General features: G+C 39.9%; 1 protein-coding gene across 7 annotated transcripts in view; it reads left to right on the top strand.

The window, feature by feature from the left end:
* GGNBP2 (gametogenetin binding protein 2) overlaps nt 1-21,214 on the top strand; it is a 37,413-nt gene extending 16,199 nt beyond the window's left edge. For 4 of the 7 annotated variants that reach the window (XM_084750512.1, XM_084750511.1, XM_084750506.1 and 1 more), the window contains exons 6-15: nt 1,635-1,760; nt 1,849-1,962; nt 7,218-7,427; nt 8,393-8,567; nt 15,131-15,325; nt 16,771-16,918; nt 17,867-17,992; nt 18,076-18,224; nt 19,200-19,448; nt 20,588-21,214. In XM_084750512.1, coding sequence (XP_084606638.1) covers nt 1,635-1,760; nt 1,849-1,962; nt 7,218-7,427; nt 8,393-8,567; nt 15,131-15,325; nt 16,771-16,918; nt 17,867-17,992; nt 18,076-18,224; nt 19,200-19,448; nt 20,588-20,791 — 1,696 coding nt within the window. In that variant the 3' untranslated portion in view covers nt 20,792-21,214. The remainder of the gene's footprint in view (nt 1-1,634; nt 1,761-1,848; nt 1,963-7,217; nt 7,428-8,392; nt 8,568-15,130; nt 15,326-16,770; nt 16,919-17,866; nt 17,993-18,075; nt 18,225-19,199; nt 19,449-20,587) is intronic. The other 3 variants (XM_084750507.1, XM_084750508.1, XM_084750509.1) reach the window with 3 other exon arrangements.
* Nucleotides 21,215-22,349: the final 1,135 nt, after the last annotated feature.

Here is a 22,349-nt window from a genome sequence, read left to right as displayed (position 1 = left end):
TCTCTCCAGCCTGTTGTTATTGTTTTGAATCAAACTTTTTCCCCAAGGAAGTTATACTTACTGGGTTCCAGCTTGATTAAGAGCAGTGGCTGAGTGTTCTTTAGCTAGCCAAGTAAATTTTAGTTATATTTGTCTGGGAATTTGGTATCTGAAAGAAAGATCCAGGCCAGACTTGTAGGCCAGTAGTTAGTGATTAAGGATAATCTGAGAAAACAGTATGTAAAGCCAGGTAGAGAGAAAGTAGAACAAGAGGAAAGAATGCTGTGGGGTGTCTGTTAATGGCGCAAAAGAAGCAGCTGATCAGAAGAGTGTGGCTAGATGGGTAGGAGGAGGCTGAGGGCAGAGTGTTTGAGATTGGCCTGGTCAGCTGTGTTGAGTGCTCCTTAGTCACAGAGGACCTCAGATTGGATACCGGTTTAACAACACTGTTGATGAGCAGAGCTGGTGGTGGAGTGGATGCAGAGCCTAGATTGGAGTCGATAGAAAGTGAATACAAGGTTGTAGTTGGTTAAGCCATAAATGCATAGTACAAGAGTAGAAGGAGGAAGTGATTTTGAGATATTCTTCAGAAAGCATCTCTTAAAGGAGTCATCTGAGGCATATGGCCTAGAATCTGATTTGAGTGGTAAATCGTTTAAACTTAACTAGCCAAAGAGGAATATGAGACTTGAGATAGAGGATTTAACATGCAAGATAAAGCAGGAGTTGACATTTTATTGTCAGAGTAGGTAGAACTGAACCTTGGTTTGACCCTTTCCCCTTAGTGGGATTAAAATGCTGAATAGTGATGCTAAGCTGGGAGTTGAGAAATACTTAATTAGCTATGAACAAGTACGACATTGAATTTCTAGGATTGTAATGAGACCTGCAGAAGATCAGCAGGAGCCAGTTGTTCAGAATTAGCGAAAAATCTAGAATATTATCCTTGAGTGGAATATAGTCAGACATCTCTGTAGGAATGTCCATGTGCCACACAGCAAAATGCATAACCAAAGTCACACTGAAACTAGTCTGGGAGGAGGGTCTGGGAAGTTCTCAGTAAGTTTAAAGAAATTATGTATCTAGTACTTCCTACTAACTTAGGCTAAATAGAGTATACATCTTAGCATGCTTTTTTATTAAGTGTAAGCTTATGTGCTTTGTTACATTAATATGTGACTTTCATACTACTTGGAAACGTGAGGGTGGATAAGTTTTGTTGCCACAAGCTAGCTGTAAATAAGAATGACGTAAACAATAATTGTTTAATGATCATATTAAGTAGAGAATGTTCAATTGTTTACAGATTGATCTGTATTTAATAGGTGAAAAGACCGTACGTTTTTAAATGACATTTTAGTTTTAGAACATTTGAAATATATGTGCTTGTAAAATGCTTAATATATAAACGAGTTTCTATTTTTATTACTAAATGTTAAATTGTATGAAGTAAACTTGATAGTCAAGTGTTTGATGTAAATGTGAAACACATTAACATGTTTTATGGTTAAATATATAATCCATTATTCAAATATGCAGATTTATCTACTAATACCTTAATATGTTAAAGAATTCATGATTTTAACATAGACCTTAGAGATTATCTCTTCAGGTTATCTCAGTGTCACTAAGCTTTGCACCATGCTGTACTGCAGTGAAGGGAGCAGTAGCAGTGTCAGTTCAGAGAAGTTAAGTACAGATAAGAGAAGTAGTGAAGACCACAGGAAGGACAGCAAGTGTAGGATCATTTTCCATTATGGACCTTTCCAGGGAGCAGCCAGGTAAAACCAAGCAATCCTTTATTCTGCCTTTTTAAACCTCTTACCTCATGTGCGCCTCCTTTTCACTAACACCATTCTTTTTTTACAGAGGATGTTGGATGGATGTATGGGAACTAATGTCCCAGGAATGCAGGGATGAAGTAGTTTTAATTGACTCTAGTTGTCTTTTAGAAACACTAGAAACATATCTTCGAAAGCACAGGTAAGTGCAAAGGTCCTTATGATATAGTGGGGAAAGTATCTTAGGTGTCAGTCATTCAGTGTCACTAGCTATTTCAGTCGTCCTGTTAATATCTGGCACTTTGAGTCACGTAGGCAATTTTTTTTATGATGTGGTTTAAGTGTTAGCCTTCTTGTCTCTCTCTTTTTAAAGATTTATTACTATAATTATTTTTCAGGGGCTTTTGTTGTTGTTGGTTTTTGTATTTTTGAGAAAGGGCCTTCCTATGTCGCCCTGGTTGTCCTGGAACTTAGGTAGATCAGGTCTGGCTCTGTCTGCCTCCTGGGGTGCTGGCATTAAAGGTGGGTACCACCACACACAGTGCTTTCTGTCTTTCTTTTTTCTTTTTTAGTTTTTCGAGGCAGGGTTTCTCTGTGTAACAGCTCTGGCTGTCCTGGAACTCACTCTGTAGACCAGGCTGGCCTCAAACTCACAGAAACCCACCAGCCCAGCGTAAATTCGGTTTGATCCGCAGCCCAGCATAAATTAGGCATGGTTGAATAAGATTGTAATCCAAGTGCTTATGAGGTAGAGGCAGGATGAGTTCCAGTCAGCCTGTGATACAAGAGACCATGCTTTCCCCTCAAAAGCTTTTCATTTCCTAATTTGAAATATTTCTTTTTATCTCTTTCTTTTTCTTATGATTATGTATACAGTGTTCTGCCTGCATGCTCACCCACAGACCAGAAGAGGGACTCACATCACATTGTGAACCAAGATATGGTTGCTGGGAATTGAACTCAGGACCTTTGCAAGAGCAGGTGGCTCTCTTAATCACTGAGCCATCTCTCCAGCCCTCTGAAATATTTCTTCTGTAATATTTCTCAGATTTTTTTCCTCCTTGGAGTCAGGGTTTCTCTGTGAAATAGAACCCTGGCTGTCCTGGACTCACTTGTGTAAACCAGGCTGGCCTCAGACTCAGAGATCTGCCTGCCTTTGCCTCTAAAGTGCTGGGAAGAATTTTTAAATAGCGTTAGAATATATTTGTTTGCTGTCACCTAAAATTTTCTTGTTAGAGTACTATTGCAAAGGAATTTTCTAAGTGTCCTTAGCATTTGGAATCCCTTAGGAAGGAGAGAATTTGGTGGTGTCCTTGGGGTGGGTATTTACATTTGGCTTTGGAACTGATAATTACTTTGCACTATAGCCTTTAATCTTGGTACTTGGGAGGCAGAGGCGGGTGCCACCACACCCAGCTAAAAATAATTAAGTATTAATACGGGGTTTACTATGGGATTAGAGTAAATTGTGAGGACTGACAATGTAGTAATGTGTACTTGGGATTGTATTGGACAGTGTAGTGTCAGTATTTGCAGAACCTTATCACTCCTCAGCTCTTAAGTTTTCAGTTTTTGGTGTGTAATTTGTTTCAGTTGATTTCTAAATGGTCTTGTTATATACTGTCTCCCTTCCCTCTTTTTTGTCTCTCTCCTGTCCCCCCCCCCCCCTCATAAAGGTGCTAGTCACCAAACCTGACAACCCAGAACCTTCCCAGTGGAAGGAGAGACCTGACTCAGGAAAGTTTTATTCTAACCTCCACACATAAGCTGTGACACTTGCCTAGTAACCTTGCAGATTCCTACCCCCTCCCCCGCCCCTTTTCTCTTTCTCTTAAAGAAACAAGGTCTTGTGTTGCGTAGGCTGGCATCAAACTCCAAAACTCAAGTGTTCCTCCTGACTTAGTCTCTGAAGTAGTGAGGTATAATCACATACCACCCAGCTGTCCTCCTTTTTAAAAGTTAAGTAATGTCCATCTCACTCCTGAGTGCTAGGATCATAGGCATGTGCCATTATGTCTGATTTAAGAAACTTGTCTGTCTAACCTATGTCTCTCTCTATAAATGTGTGTGTGTTGTGTGTGTGTGTGTGCGCGTGTGTGCAACACACATTACTGCAGCATCTTTATTTGGGCTAGGCTGGCTTGGGACTCAAGATCCTTTATGCCTTGATTTCCTGTGTTGGGATTACAGGTGTAAATCACCATGCCTAGTTTATGGGAATTCTTTATATTCTGCATATTAATCCCTATCCAGATGTTTTCTCTGATTCTATGGTTTCCTATTCAGTATTTCCCTTTTTTTGGTTATTCGAGACAGGGTTTCACCGTGTAGCCCTGGCTGTCCTAGAACTCACTCTGTAGACCAGGCTGGCTTCAAACTCCACTTGCCTTTGCCTTTCCAGTGCTAGGATTAAAGGTGTGTACCACCACCACCTGACTTTCTTTTTTTCGTATGTATGTATGTATGTATGTATGTATGTATGTGTGTGTGTGTATTTTTTTTAGTAGTGTGTATATTGTGTGTATGCAGGAGATTAATGGAGGTTAGAGGAAGCATCTGATCCTTTGGAATTGGAGTCAGAGACTGTTGTGAGTTACCTACCCTGTGTATGTTGGGAATCCCAGTCCTCTGTGGGAACAGCAAGAGCTCTTGAGCTGCTGAGTCATCTCTTTAGCTTTCCTTTGTTCCTTGAACTCACAAAGATCCTCCTCTGCCTTCCAAGTGCTGGGATTAAAGGTGTGTGCCACCACACCTTTTTTTTCTTACTATTTTTAAAAAAGATTTATTATAGATACAGTGTCCTGCCTGCATGTAATGCCTATACATTAGAAGAGGGCACTAGATCTTATTATAGACGGTTATAAACCATCATGTGGTTGATGGGAATTAAATTCAGGACTTTGGAAGAGCAGCCAGTGTTTTTAACCTCTGAGCCATCTCTCCAGCGTCCCCTTACCCCTCCCCCCCCCCTTTTTTTTTTTTTGGTTTGTTTCTTTGGTTTTTGTGACATGCTTTCTCTTTACATCCCTAGCTGTCCTAGAACTTTCTTTGGATACTACGCTGGCCTTGAACTCACAGAAATCTGCCTGCCTCTGCCTCCTGAATGCTGGGATTAAAGGCTTGTGCCACCACACCCGGCTACCAGCCCTTTAAAAAAAATTTTTTTTTAAATGATTTATTTTTATTTCATGTGCATTGGTATTTTGCCTGCATGTATGTCTGTGTGAGGGTATTGGATTCTCCTGGAACTGGAGTTACAGACAGTTGTGAGCTGCCATGCAGATGCTGGGAATGGCTGAGCAATCTCTCCAGTCCCAGCTTAGAAGTTTTTAAGTTTAGTGGAAGTCCCTCTTGTATATTTTGCTTTTGTTGTGTTTTGATGCTATATTGAAGACATTGTTGCTTAGTCCAATGTGCTGATGCTTTTTTCCTGTATTCTAGGAGATTAATATCTGTGTCTTCAATCCATTTTTACTTAATTTTTGTATTTCCTATGTCTGTTTTCAGAGCATTAGTGAAGTAGAGTAACTTAATGTAACTTGTCGGTCTTATTGCCTGCTAACCTTATGGGCTTAGAAAGCCTCTAATTTAATATGTGTTTCCTTACATAATTTCTTCTATTGGGCCAGAAAGACCTCAGGGTAGCAAAAATAACATGTGATAGTTGCAAGAATAAATAAAGTAGTAAGAAATGTAAGGCAGAAATAACGGGAGATAGGCTGGTGGTCTGCGCCATCTCTCCAGCGCCCCCCCCCCCTTTTCTTGTTGTTGGTTCCTACCTTCTGAGGAGGTAGAGGCAGGAAGATTTTACAAGTCCCAAGAATTCAAGAGCAGCTGAAGAAATGTAACAATTCTCCCCCATACTCAGTGTGTATAGATAATATGTGCATGTGTGTATAGTTACCCATGCTCATGAGGGCACACGTAGAGGCTAAAGGTTACTATCAACTTTATTTTTTTATTTTTGAAGCAGGGTCTCTCACTGAACCTGGAGCTTGCCATTTTTTTTAAATAGATTGACTAGTGAGTTAAGCCCCTGAGATTTACCTCTCTTGTCCTTCAACTCTGGGGTTACAAGTGCATGCTGCCAAACTCATCATCTTATGTGGGGACTAGGGATCCCAGACTCAGGTCCTCATGGTCACACAGCAAGCTGTTTATTTGCTGATTGGTTTCTTACATCCCCCTTGCTCTCTTTTTAATATTTACTTTGTTTTTAGTTACATTTATATGTGGGTGGGTTTGCGTGCATGAGTGCAAGTACCTACAGAGGCCAGAAGAGAACATTGGATCTCCTACAGCTGCAGTTAGCAAGCATTTTAAGCTACCCAACATAGGAACCGTGTCTGAATTCAGGTCCTTGGAAAGATCCAGAAGCACTGAACCCTAGAACTATTTTTTTGTTGTTGTTGTTTTTGTTTTGTTTTGTTTTTGTTCTTTCAAGACATTTCTCTTTCTGTCCCTGTCTATTCTAGAACTCACTTTATAGACCAGGCTGGCTTTGAACTCACAGAGCTCTTGTCTGCCACTGCCTTCCAAGTGCTGGGGTTAAAGGCATGCGCCACCATGCCTGGCAAAAGCCATCTTTTATGTTGTTAAAATGTTTCTTCACTCTTATATGTTATAGTAAAAAAATAATTCAGGCAACTTAAACTAGAGGAGAAGACACTGAATTGAAAGGACCTACAAAAGATAGTGAAAGTGAACTATAATAGTTGGGCCCACATTTAATAGAGAACTAGGGAAAAGTTGGAATTAACTGAGGTTGAGCCTGGGTGACTCTCTGAATGATGATGTTCTTAACCCAGATAGAGAGGAAGAGAATGTTGTTGCCCTGGAGCACTGATTTTAAGCAGTTGTCTTCTAGGCATTGCCAATGTCTCACTTTCACATTATGGGTCTAGCCCTCAGGCAAGAAGAATAGAATCTTGAACAGAGATTTTACTCGTGAATTCTTTTTATAAATTATTGGTTGAAGCCATGGATGTGTGCACATGGGTGCAGGTGACCACAGAGTTCACTTAAGAAATGAATTTAAGTCAGAATAAAAACGGCTCTCTTCTGAGCTAGTCGGTAATATTGTAAGCCGGGTGTTTTTAATCTATCCAGGTTCTTTCTTGTTTTGGGATTCAAAAATAAAGAAACCAGGTTCTGTAGGTCATGGTGGTATATACTTATTGTCTGAGCACTCAAGAGTCTGGAGGCAGGAGAATTCCATGTATTTTATGAGACAAGCATATACCTGCCCATGTCCTTATCTAGTTTAAAATCATTTCCCGTTGACAAAGCTGCATTCATGTGATCCTTAAATTTTTTATCACATTTAATGTGGATAATTTTATTTTGTTTCATTTTTATTATTGTGAGACTTTATAGCTCTAGCTGGCCGTGAACTCACTGAAATCCTTGTGCCTCCCATATTTAATTTTGAAGGTTTTTGTTGTTGTTTTAAAACAGGTTTTGCACTGACTGCAAAAATAAAGTCCTTCGAGCATACAATATCCTCATTGGTGAACTTGACTGCAGCAAAGAGAAGGGCTACTGTGCTGCACTTTATGAAGGCTTGCGGTGCTGTCCACACGAGCGACACATCCATGTTTGCTGTGAGACGGACTTCATTGCACATCTCTTGGGCCGTGCTGAGCCGGAGTTGGCAGGAGGGTATGAGTATGTAGTTGGCTAGAGTGGGCTATCTAGCGCTTTGCTCCGTTTTACTCCTCACAGTTTGTTTCTGTCACTCTGCCTCACTACGTAAGATACGTGTGCTTAAGGTGTGCTTTAAACATTATGCTTTCTTGATGGGATGAGAGCGTGGCAAACGTGGTGTTTGCTTTAGTCCTCTGCTCCTTATTTCTGGAGAAGAGGTAGGTTTTCATTTTAGATTATCATTTTTATTTGAAAATGATTGAAATGAATATCTCTTCATGCATCCTGCTTTATCATGTTTAGATTTTATTCACAATGATGGTTTTTGCAGCAAGGGATTGAGGAATGCTTTGTTGAATGTAATTCATGGACTGTGTATATATGTAATTACTAAATTATAGCAGAGCCTACATTAATATATCTGGCTTTGTTATGGAGATGAAATTAGATTCAATTTTTTTGTAGATTACATCAAACTCATTTTCCCTTGGGTTTTATGTGTGTCAACTCTGAGTGCTAGTTTCATCTAGGAGTCTTTGAGTTCAGAAGCTCAACTGTAGTGTTGTGAATATTTTCACTAGACTGGCCCTAGAAGACCTGTGATTGAGTCACTTTGAAATTGTCTCCCCCACCCCCCATTCTTCCCTAAACCAACTTACCAGTCAACCAAAAAAAAAAAAGTTGGCATTTTGCTGTAAGTTGAAAGGAGCCTTCCATATCTACTATGAGGTAGATACTTCCATGGCACTTCTGGACCCTAAGACTCATTTCCTGAGAGCTGAATTATCTTATTTTTACCAGTATTAGAATTCAGTTGTACTTGCACGTATATGTCTTACTGGTTAAAGTGTGTGTGTTTGTGTGTGTGTGTTTGTGTGTGTGTGTTTAAAAATGTGTAATTGTCAGACTGTGTTTAAAATCCTAATTTTCAGGTTTTACTATCTCAATTAAATCATTAAGAATTAATGTTTGATTGCCCTGAATAGGCGAAGAGAAAGGCATGCTAAGACTATAGATATAGCTCAAGAAGAAGTTCTAACCTGCTTGGGGATTCACCTTTATGAGCGATTGCATCGGATCTGGCAAAAACTGCGGGCTGAAGAGCAGACGTGGCAGATGCTCTTTTATCTTGGTGTTGATGCTTTACGTAAGAGCTTTGAGGTAAGAACAGTGGGTCACTTCTGACTGGGGTTTATTAATCATGGGCCTAATCTTTTGGATTTTTTAAAAAGGAGATTTGTGTATTTGTTTATATAAGCACTATTTGCATGTATGACCACCCGCATGACAGAAGAGGGCATCAAATTTCATTACCGATGGTTACTGGGAATTGAACTCAGGACTCTGGATGAACAGCTGGTGCTCTTAATCTCCCCAGCACCCTCCTACCCACCCACCCACCCACCCCCTTTAAAAACAAAAAAACAAAAACAAAAAACCCAAGACAGGGTCTTTCTGTGTAGCCTTGATTGCCCTGGACTCGCTTTGTAAACCAGGCTGGCCTCCAACTCACAGCGATCCGCCGTCCTCTGCCTCCCCAGTGCTGGAATCAAAGACGTGCACTGCCATGCCCCGCTGACCAGGCTGATTTTGAACTCACAGTGATCTGTCTGCCTCTGCCTCCCGAGGGCTGTTGTTTTTTTTTTTAATTTATTTGCCTTTATGTGCATTGCTATTTTGCCTGCATGTATATGTGTGAGAGTGGCCAATCTTTAGAATTATAGATAATTGTGAGCTGCTAGGTGAGTGCTGGGAATTGAACTCAAGACCTCTGGAAGCCAGTGCTCTTAACCTCTGAGCCATCTCTCCAGCCCCCCCCCCCTTTTAATTAATTAATTTATTTTTTGTTGAGAGAGTATTTCTGTGTGGTTTTGTCTCAAATTTTTGATGCTCCTACCTCTATTCTTTCAATGCTGGAATTTTATTTATTTATTTAAAGATTTATTTATTTATTAAGTATACAGTGTTTTACCTGCATGTACACCTGCAGGCCAGAAGAGGGCACCAGATCTCATTACAGATGGTTGTGAGCCACCATGTGGTTGCTGGGAATTGAACTCAGGACTTTTAGAAGAACAGACAGTGTTCTTAATCTCTGAGCCATCTCTCTAGCCCCCAATGCTGGAATTTTAGGCATGAGCTGCCATCTCTGGTTGGATGGCCATTCCATCCCCTAGTCTATAGGCTGCCATTTTCCATTGGTTTTGGTTCTATCAGTGGTTGGAGCATCAGTAAACCAAACCATGCATTAGCCAAATGTTGTGACCATTCTGTGTCCCCCACAGTTCAATAGGTGCGTCTTTTGTGGGAGTGGTGAGCAGTTTAGATATGGGATTATAGGCATCTGAGCTATTTCCTCAGTGTGGGAAGGCATGGGTGCCTTTGCTAGCACATCCAAATCACAAAGGAATTCAGACAGGTACCAGTTCCACTGCAGTGCATTCCATTCCTTTCCATGGCTAAGCCTGCAGAGGACTCTGCCTTTGAGCAGACCCAATCCATCATGTAAGGGGCACTCTTACCATCACAGCGTGGTTGGCAGTGGTTGAGTATAAGGTTCTCCATGCATCAAAAATGTCCAGCTTTGTTTCTCAAAGAGAGACTATATTTTCTGTGTATATGGAAAATGTTTGGAATAGATGCCTTCAGGCAAATGTTTGTGGGCGCCTGTGTGCTTCTTGAGGAGCCCCTAGTTGCCAATTCACCAATAAAAATGACATCCATAATTAGGGTATCATCTGGTTCAGTATTGGTCAGGTTTACATGCATGGAGATGAGTTTACTGGCAATTAAAAAAGCTGCTCTTTTTTCCTGTCCCCACTGGAAATTAGCTGCCTTTCTAGTAACCCTATCGAGGGTTTTTATAATAATCTGTAAATATGGTATGTGATTTTTCTAGTGTGCAAACATACCAATTAGGAGCTGTATCTGAGTTTTGTCCCTGTGTGGAAGGATTAAAGACATGTGCCCCCACCACCACTTGGTCACTATAACTTTCTCTGTGTAGCCTTGGCTATCCTGCAGTTACTTTGTAGACCAGGCTGGCCTTGAACTCAGAGATCCCCCCTGCCTCTGCCTTTGTGAGTGCTGCCATTAACGGCATGTGCCCGGCCTCACATCTTTAATATATATAAGCTGATTTAATTTCAGTTTTTTCCTAATACCCACTCTTTCTCTGTAGCTGTTGTGTCCTGCTTATGGACAACCTGAACAGTTTTAACTGTTTTTGATAATATCTTTTAATATTTTTTCTCGGAAGTACTCTTTATTTTATAGCTTGTTTCAGAGATTGGAGGAATGCTAACCTGTTTTCCATTGCTGCAACAAATCACGTCCCCATAAATTCATGGCTATATTAGCCACATATGGCTTTAATTTTCCTATTTGTCCTTGTGGCCCTATACACTTGACCCATCTTACAACTTTGCTTTACCTGAGATAAAGTTCTAATCCCTTGAAGCTGAAGAGGCCGTTCTGGATTCTAAGATTTTGGTGAAATTATTATATATGCTTCCGTGTCTACTAAACCTTCTATTTCAATGCTATTTATTTGTATTTTTAGCTTTGGTTTCTGATCATTTATAGCAGTTGTCAAAAATACTGTGGATAAGTTTCTTGATGATGCTGACAGGGAACAATTGGATTGAACTTGATATCAGGGCCTGCTGGTGGTCCCCTAGAGTGTTTCCTGATGCCAAAGAGTTACCTTGCCTGTCCCTTAGTGATCTGCATTCATTAGTCCAATTCTGATCTTTGCTACACCTTCTGCTGACCCCTTCTTTTTTGATTATTTCTAGAAAAAATATTACTTCTAGGAATTTTTCTTAAAACGTTTCTAATCACTCTTCACCCTTTTGCATTCTGAATTAACATATCCTTTCTTGCTTTCTTCTTTCTTTTGGTTTTTACTTTTTTTTCGAGGCAGGGTTTCTCTGTGTAGCCTTGGCTGTCCTGGACTCACTTTGTAGACCAGGCTGGTCTCGAACTCAAAGAGATCCACCCGCCTCTGCCTCGCTAAATCCTAGAATTACAGGTATACACCACTGTGCTGCTCTCTGAATTAACATTTTCTTTTTTTCAATTTTTAAAGTTTTTCGAGGCAGGGTTTCTCTGTGCAGCCCTGACTGTCCTGGAATCACTCCGTAAACCAGCCTGCCTTGAACTCACAGATATCCACCTGCCTCTGCCTCTGCCTCTGCAGTGCTGGGAGTAAGGTGTGTGCCATCTGGCCTGAATTAGCATTTTCAAAAGCCAACTATTTGATTAATGTTTGTCTAACTTCTGAATCTGATACCTACTCTATTTACAGCTGAGGTCAGTCTTTGCAAAAAGTCAGTGAAGGCTTCTTTGGACCTGGTATAGTTTTAGTAAATGACTTAGACCTCTTTCTTGATTCTTTAACTTTGTGATAAGCAACATAGTGCCACGGTTTGATCATCAAATTCAAGCTGCCTTTGTAACTCAGCTTATTGACCTTCACCTAGCGACTGATCCTGGGAAATAGTAATACCTTGAGCCCTACTTCAGTGTGCTGTGGCCCTAGCTTCCTCTTTCTAACATGTTCGCAGTTGTAGCTGAGGACCAGCTTCCAATATTGCTGTTACCAAATCTTTCCAGTCTTGTGAGATAATTCTCTTCTGAGTTGCCCATGAATTTAATATCTGCTTCAAATGGGTGAATGCAAACTATATGAAACGATTGCCTCTCTAAATCTCTTCAAATCTTAACTTCTTCATAACCTTGGGGGTACCTATTGTCCCCTGGTCTTATAACTGGATAACAAAGGTTGGTTTTCGAACAACCTTTGACTGCCCCTCTTCAGTTTCATCATTTGGTGGTGCTGTAGGTTCTTGTCTAAATTTGTCTTGTCTGTGTCTGAGTAATTTTCTCATTTTTATTTATAAGTCTCTCCAGTTTTTCTTTTAAGGCTTGTATCTAATCAATCCACTTTTATATTTTATTCTTTCTGTATTTTCTTTTAGAGGATACAGAAAGTCACTATGCCTATTAAGGATAAAATATGAAAAACCAAAATAATAATAATCATAATTGGTACTGAACCAATTTCATTTAAGTCACTTAGCTTTTCATTTTCTGCTTCTATTTTCAAGCCATCTAAAGTGGCAGTACAAAAGGCCCTAGTGCCTTCTATTATGGTATTTCCCATCCTTAACTCTGTCCTTGAGGACTTCCCAGGTGACTTGCCAAATCTGATGGCTTCTCAGTTTGTGCCACACATTGGTGCTTTGGGGTGCCAGATGTTTTTAACAAAATCTCATTACTTAGATTTTACCAGTGAAGATTCATGAGCCAGATTCTGGGATGAAAGTTTGCTAGCTCAAAGAGGCAGAGAAAACACCCAGCTGACCTCCTTCTTCAGCCGATAAGGAATGTCCCAAAAGGAAGCCCTTTCCCACACCCTCTTAAAAACCTCAAACCCAGTCTCTCTCTCCCTTCTACTTCCTGTGAGTCTCTCTATCCATCCTCCTGACCTTCCTCTTACTCTCTCTGGTTTTCTCCTCTGTTTACTCCCCATCAGCTGGATGCTTGCTCTGCCTCTCGACCCATGGTTGACATTTTAAAAACGTTGTTGTTTAATGTATAGCTCAGGCTGGCCTTTGATCTTCCTGCTTCCACCTTCTTCAGCAAATCCTAATGGCGTGTGCCACTACAACTGGCTGGTTGACATTTTTCAGTTCAAGCAGAAAACTTGGATTAAAGGTGTGTGCTAGGGCTGAGCCACCCCACAGCTAAAAAGAGTTTTTTTTTCCCTCAATAAATAACACAGTCTTGGGGTTCACAGTGTGATCAAATACCCTGCATCATTGTCTGATGATGAACAATAATTCAAGAAAATATAACATATATGACAGGATAGTAAGAACTACTTTTAGAGCATTGCTTCTTTACCTTCCTCATGCTGCCACCCTTTACTGCACTTCCTCATGTTGTGGTGACTACAGCCATAAAATTATTTTGTTGCTACTTCATGACTATCATTTTACTACTTTTATGAATCATAATGTCAATATCTGTGTTTTCTGATGGTCTTAAGTGACCTGTGAAAGGATCATTCAACCCCCAGGTTGAGAACTGCTGTTTGACTGGCTAATGGCATGACTCAGTGCTAGAATGTTTGCCTAGTGTGCAGGAGGATGTGAGTTTATTAATTCCTGGCACTGTAAAAGCAAAACACAGAGGGGCTGCTTTAAAAGAACATTGAAGGCTTGTATTTGTAATCCTGCTATTGTGCATGCTGCTTATGACTTGGTCTCCTTTTTTCAGTTATATTCAGGTTTTTTTTTAATGACTATTTTATGTATTAGATATATAGTCGTGGTTGTAACCCTTTAACTGGGTTACTTGTCCTTTTAAAAATAGGATGAAACCATTTACAGAAGCTCATCCCTGAGAGTCTGAGATGATTATACTGGTTCTTGGTAAATAGATGTTTTTAATGTTTGTATCATCTATATCAGAGAATCTCGTTTGGTTATATAGTCTTTTAATTAAGAATAAATAAGACGCCGGTTGGTGGTGGCACACGCCTTTAATCCCAGCACTTGGGAGGCAGAGGCAGGCAGAGTGCTGTGAGTTCGAGGCCAGCCTGGTCTACAAAGCGAGTCCAGGACAGTCAAGGCTACACAGAGAAACCCTGTCTCAAAAAAATAATAAGACCAGCACTTGGGGAGGCAGAGGCAGGTGGATCTCTGTGAGTTGGAGGCCAGTCTGATCTACAAAGTGAGTCCAGGACAGCCAAGGTTACACAGAGAAACCCTGTCTCGAAAAACCAAAATAAATAAATAAGAAAGCTGTGTGTGGTGTACACCTTCAATCTTAGCACTGTGAGTTTACTGATAGCCTGATCTACATGGCAAGTTCCTGGATGGTCAGGGTTACATAGAGACTTTTTTCCCAAAAGAAGTAAGAGGTGGTGGGAGTAAGGGTGTGAATTAATGGGGTGTTGGAGAGATGGATCAGTAGTTACGAGCACTTGCTGCTTTCCCACAGGACCTGGTTTAATTCCTAGTATCCACATAGTGGATCACAGCTTCTCTAACTCCAATGTCCCAAGGGATAGGTTGCTCTCCTGGAGATCACGGGGTCCAGACTTGCATATAATACACAGACATGCATATGATAAAACACCCATACTAAAATACCCATACAAGTTTGGTTTTCGTTTTTCAAGACAGGGTCTCTCTGTGTAGCCTTTAGCCTCAAACTCACAGACATCTGCCTGCCTGTTTCCAAATGCTGGGATTACAGGCGTGTGCCACTGAGCCTGCCTGGTTTTTGTTTTTGTTTTTCTTTTAGGTACTAGTTACACATTAACTTCTTGTCCATTTTTAGGACATTATTATTTAAAATACTAAACTATGTAGAAGTTTCTCAGTTTGATTTTCAGCACTGTAAAAGAAAAAAAATAAAATTGAAATGTGTTTTGCTGGACATGGTATACATGGCTTACATATGTAATTCCAGCACTTAAAGGCTGTTGCAGGAGTGCTGTGTGTTTGAGGCCAGCTTGAGCTATAGAGTGAGACTGCCTCAGAAAACAAAGAAACAAACAAAAAACAACTTTAAGATTTTTATGGGGACTGTTTGAAATTGCTGCATAAAGTACTAGTTAGATATATGTTATGTTTAAATTTTTAAAGTGAGAATCTCCTTGAAAACTAAAGTATGACTAATGTTCACATTCAACTTTGTGTTTATAATAGATGACTGTGGAAAAAGTACAGGGTATTAGCCGCTTGGAACAACTTTGTGAGGAGTTTTCAGAGGAAGAACGAGTTAGAGAACTCAAGCAAGAAAAGAAACGCCAAAAACGGAAGAACAGACGAAAAAATAAGTGTGTGTGTGATATTCCTGCTTCCTTACACACAACAGATGAGAAGGCAGTCAGCCAAGAGAAGGTATGTGTTGCTGTTGCTTTGGCTGCAAGTAACACTATATATTTGGGCATTTTTATTCTGTTTTTCTAGAGATGGTGTTTTGTAATTTGTGTATTGGCTCCCCCCCCCCCCAATAATGTGTAAGCCATGATATTTAACGTATGTGTTCATTTTATAAAGGCAATGTGTTGGATTGCTGTCTCTTTAAAGCAAAGTCAAAATACGGAATATTAAATTTGTGAATGACAGAGACCAGTTCTCAACTTTAGAACCCTTGTCTCTTGAAGAATACAAACTTTTGGTGGGTTATACTTGTTTACTGTAATAAATATTAAATTGTAAACCCACTCTGTATTAATCAAATAAGATTAAAAAAAAATACCATGTCAACATAGTGAAACCTCATCTCCGAAAAAAGTAAACTTGCAACATTCTGGCCATTGTTTCAGAATGTAAGTGGTTTGCTTTTTTATTTTTTTATTTTTTTATTTTTTTTATTTTTAAATTCTCCCAGTTACTGATAACAAATACTGTGGGTTTTTTGTTTTGTTTTTTTAAGTGACAAGGTGACTTTATTCATTTTGCATGAAGTGCCTGCTAAACACAAGTTTGAATGAGCATAGTTTGTCTTTGAAGTGAAATTGTTGTTTTTAATTCAGTTTCAGCTCAAATAGTTGCCAAAAGTAGATTTGCCGTAAGGGGGTCTTGTACTTTGGGTATGGGACAGAAGATTTTTGTTTAGTGTTTAACAAGTGAGGGATACAATGACTTCTAGTACATTTTGGTTGCCCTGCTCTTAACTTGGTAAGGCAACATTGCCTTTTAAGTTGTTTATTTTCTTGGGTTCTCCACCTTCCCTTTTTTCTTTTTTTTGGGGGGGGGCATTCTTATTTTCTTATAGTTCATAGTGAAGTAGTAGCGTAGTATTTTTTTTTTTCCTGAGACAGGGTTTCTCTAGATCAGGCTGGCCACCTAACCTCTGCCTTCCTAGTGCTGGAATTAAAGGCATTTGTGTCACCACTGCCTGCTTGGCTTACTTTTTAATAAATTAATGTATTTATTTTGAGATAGGATCTCACTTTGTAGCCCCGGCTAGGCTGGAACTGACTATGCAGCTCAGATCAGCTTCACACTTGTAATAATAGCCAAGCATGGTGGTACACACTTTTAATCCCAGCACTTGGGAAGCAGAAGCAGGCGGGTCTCTGTGAGTTCCAGGCCAGCCTCATCCTACAACAAGTTCTAGAGCAGCTCTACATTAAAAAACCCTTTCTTAAAAACTTAGAGCAATCCTCTGTGTCAAATGCTGACATTACAGACATGACTCTCTGGCTAGTCTCAGTGATTTTTATTTTTATGAAAATTCATTTTCTAACCTTAAAGCTTCTGTTTAGTTAATTAGAAGTTAAAAATGTAGCCAATATGTAAGTAAATGTTTTGTTGTCTCCTATTGTCCATCCTCAAAGGAAACAAACTTCATTGAAAATAGCTGCAAAGCCTGTGGCAGTGCTGAAGATGGTAATAGTTGTGTAGAAGTAATTGTTACCAATGAAAATACATCATGTACTTGTCCTAGCAGTGGCAATCTTTTGGGGTCCCCCAAAATAAAGAAAGGTGAGTAAATAGTTCTTTTTAAAAATTAACTCTTGGGCTGGAGAGATGGCTCATCAGTTAAGAGCACTGACTCCTCTTCCAGAGATCCTGAGTTCAATTCCCAGAAAACCACATGGTGGCTCACAACCGTCTATAATGTGATCTGATGATGCTTTTTTCTGGCCTGCAGGTGTACATGCACGCAGGGCACTGTATATATAATAATAAATATTTTAAAACAATATTAACTCTTGCTGGACATAATGGTGAATGCCTTTAATCCCAGTACTCAGGAGGCGAAGGAACCCTGTCTCAAAAAAATTGTTTTTTAATCATTTATTTTTATTATATGTGCGTTGGTGTTTTGTCTGTGTGAGGGTGTCAGATCCCTTGGAATTGGAGTTAAGACCACATGGAAGCTACCATATGGGTGCTGGAATTTAAACTCAGGTCCTCTGGAAGAACAGCCAGTGCTCTTAACCACTGAACTGTCACTCTAGCTCCCTTACCCCCAAATAAAACAAAACTTAAATTTATTCTTTTAAGTATGTTTTTAGAGAATTTTGGAAAATTAGTTTTTGTTTTGCTTTTTATTTTGTTGTTTTGGACTTTTGAGACAAGCTGTCCTAGACTTGCTTTGTAGATCAGGCTGGCCTCTAAGTCACAGAACAGAATCCAACTGCTTTTGCCTCCCCAGTGCTGGGTGTTTTATTTATTTGTTTGTTTGTTTGTTTTGGTTTTGGTTTTTCAAGGCAAGGTTTCTCTGTGTAGCCTTGGCTGTCCTGGACTCACTTTGTAGACCAGGCTGGCCTCGAATTTACAGCGATCTGCCTGCCTCTGCCTCCCGAGTGCTGGGATTAAAGGCGTGTGCCACCACGCCCGGCTAGTCATACTTTCAACACACAATAAAATTTGATGTTTTTCTCTGAATCCTGAGTTAACTTTTATTTTTACCTGCTGTATTTTCAGGCATGTCTCCACACTGTAATGGTAGTGATTGCGGATATTCATCTAGCATGGAGGGAAGCGAGACAGGTTCTCGAGAAGGTTCAGATGTTGCCTGCACCGAGGGAATTTGTAACCATGATGAACATGGTATGCTTGGGTTAAGCTTCCTAATTAGTATCTACTACACAGCTGATACAACACCATAAATAGGCGGTTATTTATTTTTCCAGGTGAAGATTCCTGTGTTCATCACTGTGAAGACAAAGAAGATGATGGTGATAGTTGTGTTGAATGTTGGGCAAATTCTGAAGAAAATAATACAAAAGGAAAAAATAAAAAGAAGAAAAAGAAAAGCAAGATGTTGAAATGTGATGAACATGTAAGTGTGATTTGCAATTACAAATTTTTGCAGTTAAAAACAACCTATGTTCCTTGAGTTGGCATGTACAGCTTAATTGATGAGGACTTTTAAAGAAGGAGTATTTTAAGCTGTGTGGTGGTGGGATACACCTTTAATTCTATCATGAGAGGCAGAGGCAGGCATTATTTCTGAATTTGAGGCTACCATGGTCTACAGAGTTCCAGGACAGCCAGGGCTACACAGAGAAACCCTATCTCAAAAAAAAAAAAAAAAAAAAAACCAACAGTAAAAAAGAATGAACATTTTGTTACATGTTCATTTTGTGGGTGTGCATATGGGAAAGGGAGTGTTTATTTGTCCAGAAGTTCAAATGAATCATGTCTGGTTAATAATCTTTTTACAGTATTTTATTATTTTTTTTCTTTAGATTTACTTATTTTATGTGTATCAATGTTTAACTTCATGTATGTCTGTGCACCCAATACCTGCCTGGTGTCTGCAGAGGATAGACAAGAGTATAGGGTTCCTTGGGAATTGGCATTAGGATGACTTGTTAACCACCATGTCTGGGAATTGAGCCTGGGTCTTCTGCAGGTGCTCTGAGGTGCTGAGCCATCTCTCTAGGTTCAATACTTTATAATTTTAATTAGCTCTTTAATCTTGAGAAAATGACTAGTTTTCTGTTTGTAAAAATGAAGACAGTGGCCTGTTTTAGGTTCTGTGAAGATGAAGTAAGATTACACAGCAGGTTAGCATAACATCTGCAACGGGATACCATGTGCATATCAGCTGTGTTGCTGCTTGGTATTACTTCTCCAGACTTCTCAAGCACTATACTGCAGAGTTTGGTTTGATTTGGTTTTGACTGTCTTGTCTGGACAGGCTAGACTTACCTGGAACTCTGTAGTCACCTGGGAATTTTTGTTATTTTAGTAATAATTGCTATTGTTTTGCCTTTTTTCCCCCTTGGGAAATCTCTTGCCTTGGTTTCAGATCCAAAAACTTGGAAGCTGTATTACAGATCCAGGTAATCGAGAGACCTCAGGAAACACCATGCACACAGTGTTTCACCGTGACAAGACCAAAGATGCACATCCTGAGAATTGTTGTACCGCTGAGAAGGGTGGGCAGCCATTGCCTTGGTTTGAGCATAGGAAAAACGTACCACAGTTCACAGAACCTACAGAAATGTCATTTGGTCCTGACTCTGGAAAAGGTGCCAAGAGCTTAGTTGAACTTCTTGTAAGTAGTTCACGATATCTTACTCTGAATTGGGGGATATATTTGAAGGTTTGAGGTAGGAACAGAGAGAGATTACAAAATGAAAGGTGACTTTATCTCTGTTCTTCCGCTCATGGCTTTTGTAACTGTTCTGGAGCACATCATCTGTTCTTTGTCTTGAAGTTAGACCAGTTGGGAGTGGCATCATGCCTAGGAATTGGCCTTCTTGAGTAACTGTAAGCAAATTTTACCAGTGGCAGTACAGTACCCATCCTTCTAGATCTGGAAAGAATATTGAATGAATGAGTCTCAGTACCCAAAGGAAGAGGCAGAAGGGTCAAGAGTTTGGCTCATGCTCACCCACAGAGAGAGTTTGAAGCCTTCCTGGCACGAGACCCTGTCTTAAGCTCCCATACTCCCTCCCCCAAAACAAAACAATAAATAAAAAACCAAACCCTGCACTAAAGCTTGCATTCCAAGTTAATTCCTTCAAGTGTCATGGGAGGAAAGTATGACTGGCCTCCGGAGAGCTGTAAATTGATACCACCTCCTGAGGCTTCAATTGAACTATCTTGGATGCCAGTGTCCCACTGCGTAGTGTGTGCTGAAGCATGAAGAGAGAAGAAAGGGAAGATTGTTAACCCTGCCATTATTTAAGCCCAGGAGGACTATGTCTTTTGGACTATTAAGGATTTTATTGTTGTTTGTTTTGCTTTTGTGTATGTTGTAAAATTTAATGGTGATTCTAATATAACATACTTTTTAAGTTAAAAAAAAGTTATCTTTTACTTAATCTGTAGAGATAAAAGTTGCAGCATAGGACCAGTTAGAGAGAGGTCTGCTTATTTAAAGATTGGTGATTGGTTGCATCTATCTCTTAACTAGCCAATTTTAAAGGCAGAGGTGTATGATGATAGTCCGGTAGGCTTACAGGTCTATAGGGGATAATTGTGTGATGGAGTGTTTCACACAAAGCTGAGTTAGGTGTTCTCAGTAGTTTCTAAGATGGGTTGCATGGTGCTTATTCTGTAAGCATTCCAATTAGAGGTGGTTTGGCTGGGTAGAAACTAAAAGTTAGCCCACTCTAATTTGTAGTTGCCCCACCAAGCATAGCATTTTGTATTCTTTATCATGCTCTTAACTACTGCTTTAATTTGCAGGATGAATCTGAATGTACTTCAGATGAGGAAATCTTTATCTCACAAGATGAAATACAGTCATTTATGGCTAATAACCAGTCTTTCTACAGCAATAGAGAACAATACCGACAGCATCTGAAGGAGAAATTTAATAAATACTGCCGCTTAAATGACCACAAGAGGCCCATTTGTAGTGGCTGGTTGACAACGGCTGGAGCAAATTAAATAAATAAAATAGCTCTGTCTTTCAATGAAACACTCAAGATGACTACTGCGCCTTCTCTTTTAAAAACTCTTAATTTAGTGACTTCTGGCAAAATTTTATCTTAAATCAATGTGATTCCTTGTTTTGGGAGATGGTGGAGGTAACCTCATTTGTTTGTTCTTTCTTCAGGCTTGTGTCTTTAGTTGCGTGGCTGCGCAGGCCTGCCTATGATTTAAGCCATCTCTTCATTAAACATTTCTCTTCCTGTGAGACTTACTAAAGCAACTTAGTGGCAAAAGTAATGTTGTACTTACACCTCTGTACAGAAATGACAGTGAGCTCTGGATATATGGTTTACAGTAGACATCCACTTGCAGAGTGTCTGGACAAAATGTTAAAGGAAATGTGCAAAATTTAAAATAAAGAGTATTTATTAATACGCATAGTAGAATGTGGTGTACATGTTTCTACTCAATGTGGTGGTACTTTAGTGTTTGCCACTTGTGAACTTTGTACTTGGGCACTGTTGATGGAGAAAGCCTGAAGAGCAAATGAGGATAGAGATGCAGGTTGCTCGAGACAGAACCCTTTCCTTTCTTTGATGAGACTTTACAACTGAGAAGAACAGTTTCTAGTCTTGTTCTTAATAAATGCCTTTAAACCCTGGCTAGCATCTTCCTTTCCCATTCTCATCTGGAGAATTTCCGTGTTAGAAGTTCCCAAAGAGGCTCATAATGGCATAAAGAGTGAAAACAGAATGTGGGCAGCTGATTGTCAAGGGCTGAAGACGTGGTTTGCGTGACGTGCATGCTCAACCTTGTTTGTTTTCTAACATGAACTCAGTTCGGCTGTACAGTTCACTGCTGTCACAGCTGTCTGAGCACTGAAGGGAAAGATTCCCAGGAATAGCACATTGCTGCCATTTGTTAGGTCAGGTCAGTGATGGAGAGAAAACTTGTCTGTAAGATGCTTATGAGAACCTGAGTTCCACCAGAACACACCACAGATTGCGTAAGAAATGAGTCTGGGTAATGGAGGGTAAAAACTAAAGGACTGAATTCATTATACTATATGAAACTGTCAACGAATAAAAACCAGCTGGGTGGTGGTGGCACATGCCTTTAATCCAAGCACTCGGCATCCCTGGCTGCATGAGATAAAAACAATGGTTTTAATTATTGGCCTTGTGGTCATACAAAGGATAGCCAAATTGATACTTGTTGAGTATTTTTTATTTAATTTATTTATTTATTTTAGTTTTTCGAGACAAGGTCTCTCTGTGTAGCCTTGGCTGTCCTGGACCCTCTTTGTAGACCAGGCTGGCCTCGAACCCACAGTGATCCACCTGCCTCTGCCTCCCGAGTGCTGGGATTAAAGATGGGCGCCACCACGCCCGGCTTTGTTGAGTTTTTTTTTTTTTTTTTTACTTTTAATTGTGCATTGGTGTTTTTTACTTCCTGTATGTTTGTGTGAGGATGTTGGATCTACTGGATCTAGGCCTATAGACAGTTGTGGGCTTCCATGTAAGTGCTAGAAATTGAATCCTCTGGAAAAGGAGCCAGTACTCTTAACCTCTGA

Source organism: Acomys minous, assembly GCF_964271855.1.
Source record: "Acomys minous genome assembly, chromosome: 12".
In the NCBI taxonomy this organism is placed as follows: Eukaryota; Metazoa; Chordata; class Mammalia; order Rodentia; family Muridae; genus Acomys; species Acomys minous.
The sequence above is the reverse complement of the archived record's forward strand: the minus strand, read 5'-3'. Positions and strand labels throughout refer to the sequence as shown.